This window comes from Phalaenopsis equestris, unplaced genomic scaffold, assembly GCF_001263595.1.
Source record: "Phalaenopsis equestris unplaced genomic scaffold, ASM126359v1 Scaffold000754, whole genome shotgun sequence".
Lineage (NCBI taxonomy): Eukaryota > Viridiplantae > Streptophyta > Magnoliopsida > Asparagales > Orchidaceae > Phalaenopsis > Phalaenopsis equestris.
Window position 1 is genome coordinate 500,085 of NW_018165194.1, and position 14,981 is coordinate 515,065.

General features: G+C 35.1%; 2 protein-coding genes across 5 annotated transcripts in view; one reads left to right on the forward strand and one right to left on the reverse strand.

The window, feature by feature from the left end:
• The window catches only part of LOC110030694 (CCR4-NOT transcription complex subunit 3), a 37,740-nt gene extending 32,614 nt beyond the window's left edge, over positions 1–5,126 (forward strand). For all 4 annotated transcript variants that reach the window (XM_020733538.1, XM_020733539.1, XM_020733542.1 and 1 more), the window contains one exon: positions 4,873–5,126. The gene's annotated coding sequence lies outside the window, so the exon portion shown is untranslated. The remainder of the gene's footprint in view (positions 1–4,872) is intronic.
• An 846-nt stretch (positions 5,127–5,972) lies between these two features.
• Positions 5,973–12,143, reverse strand: LOC110030691 (cationic amino acid transporter 2, vacuolar-like). The gene is given in 15 exon segments (XM_020733534.1): positions 5,973–6,341; positions 6,427–6,502; positions 6,663–6,775; positions 7,500–7,608; positions 7,852–8,101; positions 8,577–8,735; positions 8,901–8,967; positions 9,065–9,237; positions 9,639–9,735; positions 9,833–9,951; positions 10,234–10,374; positions 10,650–10,674; positions 10,676–10,732; positions 10,904–11,105; positions 11,939–12,143. Coding segments are annotated over 15 exon segments (1,893 nt in total). The 5' UTR covers positions 12,087–12,143; the 3' UTR covers positions 5,973–6,184.
• Between the last annotated feature and the right edge of the window lie 2,838 nt (positions 12,144–14,981).

Below are 14,981 nucleotides of genomic sequence, written 5' to 3' on the forward strand. Positions count from 1 at the left end.
ATTTTAGTACTTCAAACTATTCATTGTGAATGGTTTCGCTGACCCTTTAGATGTGGTAGCAATACTAGCTTTTTTCTCGTTATTTTTCCTTCATTGTCTCGGTTTTCAGTCAGTAGACCTTTCATGAAGTTTCCAACATTTGTCTTTGGTATGCCTAACCTTCTTGCAATAGTCACAGGTGTAACGATTCTTATTGTGATTCGAGTCATAGGAAGAATTATGAGTGTTCAAGGCCGAGCTTCAGTATGTGGTGATTCCCCATTTCTAGTCAGCATTAGCTTCTTGCTATTTTGTCTTTTGATTTTTAGCAAAGGCTTCACAGATAGATGAAACGTATTTGTTCCCATGATCTCTCTATTACGTCATCCAATTCCTGAGCTAGTCCAACTAGGACTTTGATGGTTCTCTTCTTGATTATGGATTTATACATCATGGCTTCACCTGGATATTTTCACACATGCATCTCAAGCATATTCAATTATAGTCAATATTTTGTTAAGGCTTTGAAGTATTAGGTGATATTGCTCTCGTTTACGAAGGTCGTGAAGCTTGGTTTCTATCTCAAACAGCTTTGCACTGTTCTCAATGTTGGAATATGTTTCTCTTGCAGCCTTCCAAGTATCTATGGCAGATTTTTAGATAAAAAAATTATCCTAATTCTGTGGTCATTGAGTTGACTTGCCAAGACATAACCATATGGTCGTGATTCTTTCATGTGTGGTGGTTGGGGTTAGTGTTCTCAAGAATTGTGCTATCTGAACAAAATTTACAGTCTCTGATTCCAAGTTAACCTCTAGAGTAGATTATCACGTCCACATTCTGTACTTGGTTATCGACTTAACAAGTATATAGGGTTGTTTCTAGTTTACTGCACCGGAGAGAGTTGTCTTTAGCTGCTTGCTGCCAGTGTTGTTACTGCTTCTGCTTGCTGTTGCTTCAGGAAGGCTATCTGGATAGTCTAGTGATTTTCAGAGAGGAAGGTCTCACAGAGTCGGGCTTGCAGGAAGGTCTGTTGAGGCTGGTGATCTAGATTCTAGCGTTTGACAACTGCCGGGACAAGTTCCAGCGGCAGACATGGGTTTGCAGTAGGGAATTCAGACGGAAGAGGAATGTAGAAGAATTCTACAGTGATAGCTCCGGCCGGAGGAGGGTCTGCGGAGGGAATTGAGTCGGCAGAGGAATGCAGAAGAATTCTACAGTGATAGCTCCGGCTGTAGGAGGGCCTGCGTTAGGAAATTCCTGCTACAAGCAAGTGTTCTGGCGGTGGAGGAAACATAAGGGAGCGGGTAGAGGCCTGCAGGGTAAGTTTCGGATTTGGCTGAGGAGTTGCGGCTTTGGCAGAGGGATTTGGGCTCTGGCATAGGAGTTCCGGCTCAGGCAATGGAGTTTCTGGAGTTCACGGCTTCTGTCAAAGGAGTTTGGTAGAGAATGCTTCTGGAACCGGTTTAGGAGATGGTCAACCGGCAAGAGGGAGATAAGATGTTAATTATGGCTCTGATACTATGTAGGAAAATAGGTTTGGAAAGGAATATTCCTTATTCTCATTATTCACATGTGTAGGACTATAGCATTTGGTTTTTTCTACCTAGCACTCATGCATTTGATAAAACAATTTTAACGGTAGGAGCAGCGACCTATCTGGTCCTGTTGAGTGACAGAGATCAACATAAATTCTGTGATGACCTGGTTCTTATCGTGGCTTTTGGAATGTGTTGGAGCTTATAATTTTTGAGGTATGCAGCCCATTTCATCAAATATCTTGACCCCTAGTCTTTCAGAATGTTCAGAATTGATTGGGTTGGGGATGTGCCATCACTTGTTATAACTAAGGATAATCATCTAAGGTGACCACCATCTTCAGAACTAGCTTTGTCATAATTTGATATTTCGATTCTTTCTCCATTGAGATATTAATATTACATAACGGTAATGCATTGTCAATCGTTTTCCACTTTCTCTAGAGCTGAAGCAAGATAGGAGCTTTTTTGCCTTCTATGAAGTGTATGTAAACATCTCCCTTTCTCTTAAGCTTCTTAACAAGATGGGAGACTTCTAAGTAATTCTAGCTTTTTGGAAGCCCAACCACATTTTGGAGCCAACAATTTTACCTTCCGACTTTGCAATCAAACTATTTAAATCCTATCTATCTATAAATTTTGTTAGTTTGCTAATGATAAAGTTATGAGCATTTTTAATATGGCATTTGCTTTTTTTAGGAATTGTTGTTATCTATCAGTTGGGGTATTTGTGCTGAAAAATTTTCTTTGTTGATGTCTCTTTTTCCATCACATGATAGAAGTGCATGTCAATTGAGTTCTTTCTTTTTTGTTTTTTCATTCCCTTATAACCTCATAATTTTTAGTCCCGACAGCTACAAATATAAACATCATTTTACATATATGTGCGGTAAGTTATCATCAATGTCATCCAGCGAGACAACCACTACTTTGAACACATTTTTCGGCCTTCTATTTGAGGGTTGATCGATGTTTCTCTTTATTGTGCCATGTTTATAGCCTGATTCTTGATTGTCTTTTACATTTTAACTCTCTTTTTAAAGGGTTATGGCTACATTTTTTGCTTTGGCACAATCTGTTTAGACGTTATTTCTTGATCAAACCTTTATGAGTGTCCTGAGTATACTGAACTGAATATTATTATTGTATTTGTAAAGATAATGACTTTTTATGTCTTGATCTCTACAATATATTGGTGACTTTCATCTTCTGGTCTCCCTGGATGGTTCAGGTTTAGTAGTCCTATTCTTCCAATTGGCTCCAAATGATACCAACCTAGAATTTTTTAGATTTTGTAAGGATCAATGAAGGAATAGGGATGACGGTGTTGGATAGTGAAGGGAGACGAACTTGAAAACAATTGAATTTGAAGGTGTAATAGGACGAATGGCTGCTGTTGGAAAATTGCAGGGAAGAAAAGAAGCTGACATTAGTAGAAAAGAGATGTACAGAAGATGAGGAGGATCCACCGATTGTACCCACCCGATCAAGCTGCAGTCACACCATGTGAAAGATAAAAGGTTTACTTCTCTCCAATTAAAGAGAAAATAGAGAACAATACTCTAAATTGCAAAAATAAAAAAAAACCAAAGTCCAATAATAGATTTTAAGCAAAGTATTTATACTAACGAAACAAAAAATAACACTAATTCTAATAAAAGAATGGTAAATAGGAGCGTAGGGGGCTGGGCTATATGGCTGTGTGGGTGGGAAATTTAAATCGGCCAGGCATTTGAAGCAACCTAGGCAGATTTTGTCTAGTGTTCTGCCCTTGCAAGCACGTTTGAATCATTAATTCTTGGTAGGTAGGGCTCACATTTATCGTTAGAAGCATTAGATCCTCGTAGTTGGATGATAAATCAGCAATATTTAATATAACAAAAATATTGTAATCATTAGATATATCAATCTTGTAAGCATTTTCATTTATTCTATTGATAACGCTGAATAGATCATCAGTTGTTGGTTTGAACTTCACAAATAAGCCAATAGGAAATGGCTCATTCAATATAATCCACAACTAGCCACATTCCTTAAAACCTATGGCTTTCTTAAACTTACCAGTTTGCTTTTGATAGTTGACATTCTACCTCGTCATTTTATTCTCACTTCCTCGTGTAAGATTTGGATCTCTTTTACCTTGGTCTCAATGTCGGTGCTACTCTCAATCTGGATTCCCTGCTGGACATGCACCCCACTTGTTGAACCTACCGATTCAACCTAAGCGCCGCGTCAAGGATGCTCAACTTGTTCTTAAAGAATATTTCTAAATCTGTGATCGACCATGCGTGAAGAATCGCCTTTTGGTAGGTTATGAAATATGTAAGTGTCTATCATCAACCTAATAGAATTCTTGTTTCATTGTTTAGGGAAGACCCACAATTAAGGTCATGCTCACATCCACCCAAAGTAACTTTAGAACGGAAAAAAGAGTGTAGAGACTTATATTATGCTCCTGGATTTTAGCCAAGTGACATACCATGCATTGTCTGACATGTGTCTCCACGTCCCGTGTCCAAGTAGGCCAGAAGCTCTTTTTAACCATGAGAAAGTCGCTTCTCTGATTAAATGTCTCTTCTCATTTCACTGTATGTCATTCGTGCTAAATAAGCTTCATTGAGTACTCTTCTAAGAACTGATATGATGGTTTAGTAGAGATCCAAAAGGAAATTTGAATTTCATTATTCAAACCAACGAGGTTACAATCAAGTTTCAAACAAAACAAGAAAACACAACGAAGAATAATAAGCTGCTAGAGCCGGAGAGGACTAATTGTGGACGACGGCTAGGGTAGAGATAGGTGCAGTAGGATGTTGTACTCGTGGGGGTCTGTGGTTCAACAAGGAAGTAGGTAGGGGAGTGCGGCACATAGAGTCGCTGCAGGTGAGTTGCAGCTGCAGCAGGAAGGAGGGGTTCGGCGCCTAGAAACAGGGAAGAGGAGGATTGGGTGGCTGACGACTGGAAGCAGTGGAAGGATCGGTGGTGGCTGGCGGCTGGAAGTAGGGGAAGAATTGGTGGGAATATATAACTATCTGATATTGTGAATACTATTTATATGGTTATCTTAACAATGAGCTCAAATCTTTTGAAAGTCCTCATTAGTCGCATACATATCATTCAACAATCTTCGAGATGGCGGCAACTTAAATGTTGAGTGTGAACTCAGTAGGCATTAGATAAATGGCAACTTAATAGCCACCTGCATATCATACTGAAGCTCGCGTTATTATTTCCTGCAAATATTTTCATAGAACTTGCACCAACATATAAAGCTTAAATTAGATAATTAGATTTTTTTTTTTTTCGTTTAGGGTTTTGAGTAAAGATGTTGACTATTGATGATTTGAAAATGCAGCCGATCGATGAGGATTGTTGCAAACTGCCTGCCAAAACATCTACTAGAAATCCTTCTGCTACATATTTCCGACTGTATCATTCTTTTTTATTTTGTTTTTCTTTCTTTGCAGAAATGTGATTTGTAAATTTCGGTTTTATTTTGCAATAATTTCTATTGCGATTAGTGATTTTGGAGAGGAAAAATGACGAATATTATGTGCGAATTTTAATGCAGTGTTGTCAGTCCTTGCAACGTCTCAATTTTGGCATTCAGCATCTGCTTTTTTTTTTTAATGAGTGATATATTTATTTAAGATTTAATTTTTGGAAGATTTACATGCAATTCCCATGTATTTACATATCTAACATTTAAATCTCAATTATAATTATAAATATGAAGTTTAATTTAATTTTTTTAAAACAAATTAATTTGTCCTATATATATTATTTAAACTAGGGTATTATTTAAACTAGGGCTGTCAAAAAAGCTCGTTTGCGAACAGCTCATGTTCGGCTCTTTCGTTAGGTATAAATGAACCGAACACGAACAAGTTTTTAAAGCTTGAATTATAAACGAGCCGAACACGAACAATTCTTTGTTTGCTTGTGTTCGGCTCGTTTTAGTTCGAAAAAAAAAATTATATAATTGTTTATATAATAATATATTACATATATTATTTATATAATAATATATTATATATATTTATATCTAAGTTTAAATCATAACATCTTATGTGGTAATGTAGTTAATATCTTATTTTGCATATATTTAGACAAGATTCGAATTCCACACTTCATATCTATTTTTTTCAATTTAATTTTAACGAGCTAATTTCGATCCTAACACAAGCCGAACACGAACACGAATATTTAAATCGAGCCAAACACAAATATACTATTTACGAGCCAATTTTGAACACGAGCTGATTTCGAACATGAGCTATTTCAAACGAGCCGAACACGAGCCAAGCCTGAGCTTGCTCAAGCTCGGCTCGTTTACAGCCTTAATTTAAACACCAAAGCAAAATACTATTAACCTCAAATTTATGATAATAAATCAAAATTCAATACTAATCTCATATTAGACTAATTAATATAATTATTCAAAAAAAACACTCATCTCTTATGGCCGCTTACGTATGAACACAAATTCTTTCAATTTACACTTTTAACATCGAACTTTTATATATACATTCATAACAGTAAAAAATTTAATAATTTAGGGTCTGTTTAGTACAGCTGTAGTTTAATAATAAACTAAGAATTGTAGACTTCGCTATAAACTCTGTCTTATAGCAATCAGCTGATGAAATTAAAACCTGATTTTGAGTCTATGCAACAAACTGATTTGAAGACTTGTAGATCTCATTGGCTTCTTCAATTGAGACGTAAAAAACATCGGTCAACGAGCTATTCAATCGACCATAAAACTCGTAGACAATAACACCAATCACCAACCAAATCGAAACACGAAGCCACGTGGAAGCACTACGAAGCATAGATCATTCAAAATATATAAGTAAGAAAATAATTTCCTTTATTTTTCCTTTTTTGAATAAAGCTACGAACTCACCCAAGATTGATGAGCAAATATGAGTTTATGAGAATGCAGAAGACAGGGAGGACAGGAACAAAGGGGCAAATGAAACCTGGAGAAAGACAGTTGGAGATAAGCTAAAACGAAGCTGAGAAAGTGGATTTAAGAAGAAAATATTAACCGCATGTACAGACAGAGTTCATCCGGACCATCATCTGGATGTGCGGTCTATTTAAAAGGTTTGAAATGGCTGATGATACTGTTTTTGTTACCTCCCGAATGTCCGAAGCTATGGCGGCCATCATCTTGGCCAATCCAAGAGAGTGAAGCCAGGCCAGCCACAAAGAGCAAGCCTCCAAATGAACATATCATATAGCGCAAGCACCTAAAAAAAAAAAGATTGTTAGAAAATAAGATTTCATTATTTTTCTTATCCTAAATAGGGGTGTAAATGAGCCGAACACGAGCGACATTTATATTTCGAGCTCAAAAAGTGTGTTCGTGTTTGGCTCGTTTACTTAACGAGCCGAACACAAGCTGTTCACGAACAAAGAGTCCTTTTAACAACCCTAATCATGTAGCCATAAGACAATAAAGGTTTGAGCAAGATTTAAAAATTATTATTTATATTAAAACATCATTTGAATCTAATTTAATAATTTTTATTCTATTTTCTCAATCCATATTTTAATTAATTAATCTTTGTAGCCTTGTATTCAATTAGATTTTTTTTAAAATACTACATATATATATATAATTTTTGAAATTGCTATTTATCGGTTGCAGGGCATATATGGCATAAAAAAAAAAAAGAGTACTGGGCAGCTAACCAAATTTAATTTAGGGCCATTTACATACATACCACAACATGAGTAATTACATATCAAACGCCTAAACATTGCTTTTTGCAATTATACCGCCCAAATTTTTCATGTCACAAAAAAATACTATTTCCTTGCCTTTGAAAAAGTGAGTACACCTTTTAATGCATGAATAACGTGGCATATATATAAAAAATGAAAGTTTAGGTGTTAGATATGTAAATACATAGGAATTGAGTGGCATGTATGTAAATCTTTTGCTGCATTTACTTTATCAGCAACACTTACTCAGGCAATGAGAATGCTGAAGCTGATGAAGTAAGGATAAGAACCCCAATGCATACAAATCCTATACTCCATGCAGCATATCTGCGTCTCTTTTGTTCATTCAATTTTTCTGCACCATTAAAAATAAATAAAATAGACATTACTAAACCTGCAATAAAATTTTCAGAGCAGCAAATATCTTTTACAAACATACCACTGTACCTATGAATGATAGTGTTTTTTATGTGATATGAAACGTAAAAAAGCGAAATTTGGATGTTAGATGTGTAAATGCATAGGAATTCAGGGGTATGTATGTAAATGCCCCAAAGATGAAGAGAAACTGACTGTTAAAGATATCTAAAATCATTGCCTTCATCAGTGTTCTTAATGATAAGAGGAGAATCTCTTGAGGTTCCATCTTGTGCGGCGCTTCCCTTGCTTTTGTTGTCGTTTATTCGAAGAGGATCATTTGGATCCTCCTCCTCTTGATTACTGTGTCGTAAAGATTCGATTGATTCTCGGAAGGATGATGGAAGTGGCAGCTCATTTGGTGGAACATATCTAAGTATTAGAATTGAAATTGCAACCATGGTGAAGGCAAGAAGTGTTCCAACACTAACCTGAATATATCAGCACAGCAGTGATTCAGTTTTCTGCATTGAAATTCTGATTTTTCGTAGAATAAATACGAGCAACATGTCAAAATAGTTCTCTGACTGTTTGCATGGGAACATTTTAGTCTCCAGACTCTTTAAAATATGTTACGATGGCGCCTAAGGGCAATTTAGTCTTTTAATAATAATATTATTATTTATTGGGTATAAATGGACTTATTATGTTTAGAACTAGGCTTATGCATTGAGTTGTTTGAATTATTGAAGAAAAATTATGTTTGCCCAAATCTCTATGGAAAAACGTGCCGACTTTGACGTGTACCAAAATATTCCTCTTTAGGGGGACTATTTCAGCTCATAATAAGAGAATTTCGAGACTAACTTGGTAATTTTTATAGACTTTGGGACAAAAATGACGCTGCAAAAAATTAGAGGACTATTTTGACACTTTTCTTCATACAAAATGAATGAAACGCCATACCATTCCTGCTAACTGGGAAACATCCATGAAAAAAGCAAGCACAGCTGAACCGATCCCGGTCACAATGGTGCTCTTGACAGGAACTTGAGTTCTTTTATTCACATCTGAAAAGAATGATGGCAATAGTCCATCTCTCGCCATTGCCATCAGTATTCTTGGCTGAAATGCAGGCAGAAAAAACATGATTTTTAGCTTTAAATTTTGCTTTTTGCCCATCACAGCCAAGCTAATTGACTCCCTCAGAAAAGGTGAAGAATTTTAATTTAATTTGCGAAAACATTCAAGATTTTGTGAAAGCTGTGCAAAGGAAATAACTAAAGATACCTGTGGAAGAATTGATCCCATCAAAGTTGAGCAAAGAGCAAGCACAGCCCCAGCAGTGACAACATACCTAGAGTTTAAAGAAATATAAAGGCCAAAAATATAAATTCTAAAATTGATGCAAATTAATATGCAACACTACTTAAACCGAAATCTTGAATATTTACATTGCCCAACGCATCCCATGTCTGGCAAAAGCAGATGAAATTGGAGTGTCCGGATCCATGGCAAAATACGGCACGAGGCCAACAACAACAGCTGAAACCATCATATACAAGAAGCAGCATATTGATAGAGCTGTTGCTATCCCCAATGGTAAGTCGCGCTGCGGGTTTTTCACCTGCACGGGTATAATATAAATCAAGCAAGTGAAAATGAGGCAAGAATTTTCACACATTAAAAAATAAATAAGTATTTTACAAATCTCACATATAAGTTTTCATATTTGCAGACATGGTACTTTGACACTTTACACTCATGCATGAAAAGGTGTATTTCATTTTGAAAAGAGGTAGACCTAGGATGACTTGGGCTTATTGTATAAAAAATAATCTTAATTTATTAGAACTAAATGAAAATATGACACTAAATAGGACGCAATGGAGAAAAAGGATTCATGTAGCCGGCCCCACGTGTTGTTGTTGTTGTTGTTGGTAATAGTGCTGTTTTTGACGTGGTATTAAATTTTTGTGTAAATATGAAAGTTTAGGAGTGAGATATGTAAATACATAAGTGTTATACCTCCTCAGCTGTGCTTGCAACTGAATCAAAGCCAATATATGCAAAGAAAACTGTTGCTGAGCCAGCAAGCATGCCATTAACTCCATAGGGGAAGAATCTACAAGATGATTTAAAGCAGAAAATGGGGAGGGTGAATGATCAGGTAAAAAATGCTGAAATTTACGTCAGAATGGAATTTAGAAATCACAAATTACCCGCCTGCAACACTATATCCAACCCATCCTGACTTGAATCCAATATATCCACCAGCTATGATTACAAATAGCATAACACAGACATTCAATGAAGTAATGATGGCTTGCACAAACGTGCTCTGCAGGAATAGTTGATCCAGATTGCATTAAGTCGTAGATACAATCAGCTAGACAATAAGTAGAAGGAAGATTTACATGCATACCATTCAATTCTTATGAATTTACACATCTAACACCTAAACTGTAATTGGTAAATATATGCCACCTTACCTATGCATGAAAATGTGTATTTTTTATGTGATATGAATGATTTGTGTGGCATAAATCTAGAAATCAAAGTTTAGGAGTTATATTTCTAAATACATAAGAATAGGTCGTTTGTATGTAACATTATTAAGCACCTCTTTTATTCCCACGCAAAGAAGACCAGTGACAATCAGGACAAGAACTGAAGCGCATGGATCGACAACCACATCAAGCCATGGCAAGTAAACTCGAGCCAGGAAAGAAGGCAAACTACCGGGTCCTCCAAAAAATAAGGCCTAGGACAAAATATACTTTGCTTTTAAGGGATGATCGATAAAGGCAGTGTTTGGTTGGAACTTAGATTTACGTTAAATAGGATTTATCAAATTCGATAAGTCCGGATTTATCAAATCTAGTGTGCAGCAGAGGAGCTCCCCATTGCTAAATCCTATTAATACTACCAAACACTGCCAATAGATTTCTCTCCAAAAGAACAATTCAAAGTACTACAAATTAGTAAATGCGTAAGTCAAAGTGCCACAAAACTTGATGTAAAGATGCAATACAATACCAAATTCGGAGAAATCCCGCGCCCCCCCCCCCCCGCCGATAGTATATTCAAGGATCAGAGCCCAACCAATCAGCCATGCAACTCTGGGATTAAGAATGAGAATTAAAGCCCTTGAGAGAAAAATAATGCAATAGTTTTACAAAAGAATCCGGCGTAATATTATTGAATGACCATCTTTTCTTACCAGAACACACCTTACCTTTAGTGTTAAATTTAAAGAAAACAAGTAAAAATCAAAAACAATTTCACATTACCCCTCCCCAACACAAATGTATGAATAGTGATACGCGCTGCCTGCAGAAGGGCAACGGCTTGCAAGCTCCGCATAACAAAATGCTGATAGTGCAGCAGCAACACCAGCAATCAGAAAGGAAATGACCAAGGACGGACCCGAGTGCTCCCTAGCCACAGTTCCAACTAGAACATAGACACCTGCACCTATTGTTGAACCAACACCTGGAAACAGAATAAATTATGAGAGGAATAGTAGAAGCATTCCATTTTAAAATAGCAAAGGTTGGCAAGGCAGGAATACAACTGAAAAAATGCAGGATATATACATATAACAAAAAGGTTTGTAGCAAGGTGAGCATGTTATGAAACCAAAATAGAACCGGACATCAAAAGAAAGAAACATTGTGATCATTTTGAATTCATTGATATGTGCTCGATTGAAGCATCTTTCATCATTTTGAGAACAAAAACTTTCTCATTAGATATATCATGTTCATTTTTGAACTCTTCTTATGCATGTCTAATAGAGCTCTCGTCATGCCATTGATGACAATCCTCTGCAATACATTGAGAAGATAATTTTCCTTTTCAAATGGGCATTCGTCTTATTGTCTTCTTGTTCAAGAGATCTCAATCCTCTATCCCTAATCTACATCTTCTAGTATTTAAAGTCCATGCCATGTGATTACTACTCTACATGATCTCAACTAAAAGAGAAAATATTACATACTTTATAACTCTGCGGATAACGGTGGATGGGAAGATCACGGCACATCTAAGTGAAATTATGATGACGTCGTCCGCACATACTTACAAAGTATCAACAAAGCTCTAATTACTCCACAACCCACCTCTCCAACCTTCACTACCTATCCTAAACCTAATTTCAACAACAAAACAAAAATAACAGCAAAAACCGCGCATCTTTCATACAAAAATCTATCATTACCACTACCAAAACAAATGCTGCTGCAGTGTAATCTCCATCTGAATTCACAAAACATCAACCAATCAGCAATATCCGGGCACAGCAAACCATTCAAAACTCTCAATACCTATCGCAACGAGCTGAAGGACAGAGAGCTCTTTGGCCAGCAGCTGACCACCCTCCCGCCTCTTCACCTGATCGGAATCCACTTTCTTCCTCCTCAGCAAGCTCCGAATCCCCCATCGCCGCTCCTTCCCCAACTCGTTAACCCCCATTCCCCAGAAAGAAGATGGCTCGGCTCTGTATTCCCTGCAAGAAAGCAACAGAAGCAAATCTGCTTTTTCAAACAGTAGGAGGCAGGGGACGCTTAGGACTTTATAGCGATGTATATGACAAAGGAAGAATATCCCGGGGGGAGAATATGCAAAATTTGCCTTTATTATGTAATTTTATAAAGTTTGACGGTCCCAGCTCTTAACCTCGTGTTCGAAATATAAACGAGTCGAATATGAATAGTGATATTTTTATAACAAGTCGAACACTAGCTGAGTATGGGCTCGTTCATGTTCAGCTTGTTTACACCCCTATTTGGGTCAAAATAATCCCTAAATACTTTGAATTGAGATTGTAATAGTCCTCGTGAAGAACTATTTAAGCTCAATAATAAAATATTCGTGAATTGTTTTTACAAATTGGAGATTATGTTGACATTATATTGTTAGGATGATAGAGTACGCGATTATGTATTTATTATGTATTTATTATGTATTAAATATATAATTATGTATTTATTCATTGGAGTATTTACATACATACCAACAACTAAGCTTTTATTTTTTATTTTTATTTTATTTACATAAATCTTCCATACCAAATCAAAATTATCATTAGCATGAACTTTAAAAGAAATAAAATATTTTCTTACATGTATAGATAATGTGACATGAATGTAAAGTTCAAAGTTTAGGGGTTGGATATCTAAATATATAATTTTTTAAGGATTTAATTACAAAACACTTAAATTCTTTTGTATTTACATATCTAATATTTATTTTTTTAATTTTTACGTACATCACCTCATCTATGTATAAATCATAAATATGTATTTCAATTTTTATAAATAATATTTTTATATTTTATTTAAAAATATATATTAAATATTTTTCATTTTAAATAATTTAAACTAATTTTGAATGGAACATGAATAGAAATCAGTAAATAAATTTAAATAGAGCCAAATAAAAATAAGTTATTCATGAGTCATTTCAAACACGAGTCTATTCCGAGTGAATAAAATTTCAAACGAGTCGACTCAGCTGATTTACACCTCTAATTTTGTACAACTATAATTACATATAAATCCTCAAATCAGCTATAATTTAACAAAATTCCACTAGAATATCAAAGTTGCTGTCAGCCTGTGAGGCAAATTTTTCTTAAAATAATATTTAGGGACATTTCCATGCATACCACTCACTTCTCTGTATTTACATTTCTATCCCCTAAACATTCGTATTTACATGCATATCACTCAAATACTTCCATTATTATATTTTTAAAATAAAATACATATTTTCTTGCTCAGGCTTATAACACCAAAGGGTTAAAGTATAAATATTAAATTTTTGGGCGTTAAATATATAAATACATTAGAATTGTGGGTATTTATGTAATTTCTCCTTTAAGAAATCAAGACACACAACTATTAAGTATTTACATATTTCTTATTTACCTTCATAGCCTTTTAAATATCTAATATCACATAACAAATATCAATATAATTATTAATGAGATGGAAATAAATTGTCTCCCACTTGTTTAGAGGAGAATGATGGGAAGTCACCATCTTAGAATAAATGACATCTTGCATCGTCAATCATTTAAAAGTTTGAGCGTTCTTGTTGAATTTTGATTTGTCCGTGAATCATATCCCAAAGAATAGAGCTTAAGAAATGAGAGACAAATAGAGAGAGAGAGGAGCGAACAATAATTAATACTAATACGCCTTATCTAACCATTTATTCGTACAATGGTCTCTTCTTTTTCTTTTTTTGTTTTATGGATCGATTCATGGTATGAATTCACGGAGAAATCAGACTCCAATAATATCAATATGAAAAATCTATATGTATGTATTTTTTTATTTCACTAAATTCATGCACACGTAGTTTTGTTAAGTTTTTTTTTTCTTAATGATTTCAAGCTTTGAGTACATTAAGGGTCTGTTTGGGGTGCTGCAACTTTTTAAAAAGATTGTGGTAAAGTTGTGGCAGAGAAAATAACTTCTTAAAAAATTGTGGTGAGTTCTTCAAACTGAAAGTGATGGAACTCTAAAATTTTGTTTGGGGCAGCTCAACTTATTAAAAATCAGCTGTGAAGCTGCTGAATAATAATCTAATGTTCAAAAAGCTGCGGTGACTATAACAAAATTTTTTTTTTAAGTCAGATGATATTTAGAAAGCCGCCACCGCGCCTAGCCTAAACTGGTGGGAAAACACAAATTCCAGCTACAGTTTTTTGAAAAAGATGTCAAAATGCAGTTTACTGAAATAGATAAAATGGTGGTGCAGTGCCGCAACACTGCCCCAAACGGAACATAGAGCACAAAGTAGCCAGAAAATAGTTCCAAACAAATTGTTGGTTATGTTTGTTGGAAAATTTATTTTTATTTTGATGGGTGAAATTATTTTTATTTTTTAATTGGGCTCTCATTTTCATCTCCTTACATCATAAGAAGAAGAGTATGGGGCATCAACACCTATTACATAATTATTAGAATTGGCTGAATGTGGTGGGCCATAAATCCATTGAAACGTGAATCCAACGTTCATATCAGATTTAATTTAATAAGAAAACAATTGAGTAAGAATATCTACGTTTGATTTTTCTCAATTCTTATTTATTTACAAATCTAACATCTAAATTTCAATGTTTTCATACATGCCATCTTAAATATGAATTAAATTTTATATTTTATATTTTAAAAGTTAAAATAGTTGCTTGATGCATCATCATAAAATTTTATCTTTCGACATGAATCTCATGACATTTTTGTGCAAGAAATGTTCGATATTTAAATTAAAGATCATTTAAAGTCTCGATTTCCTGTAAATTTATAGTCAAACTGATCGTCTCGACAAGACAAACTTGTTGATGCGAAAATGTTTCTA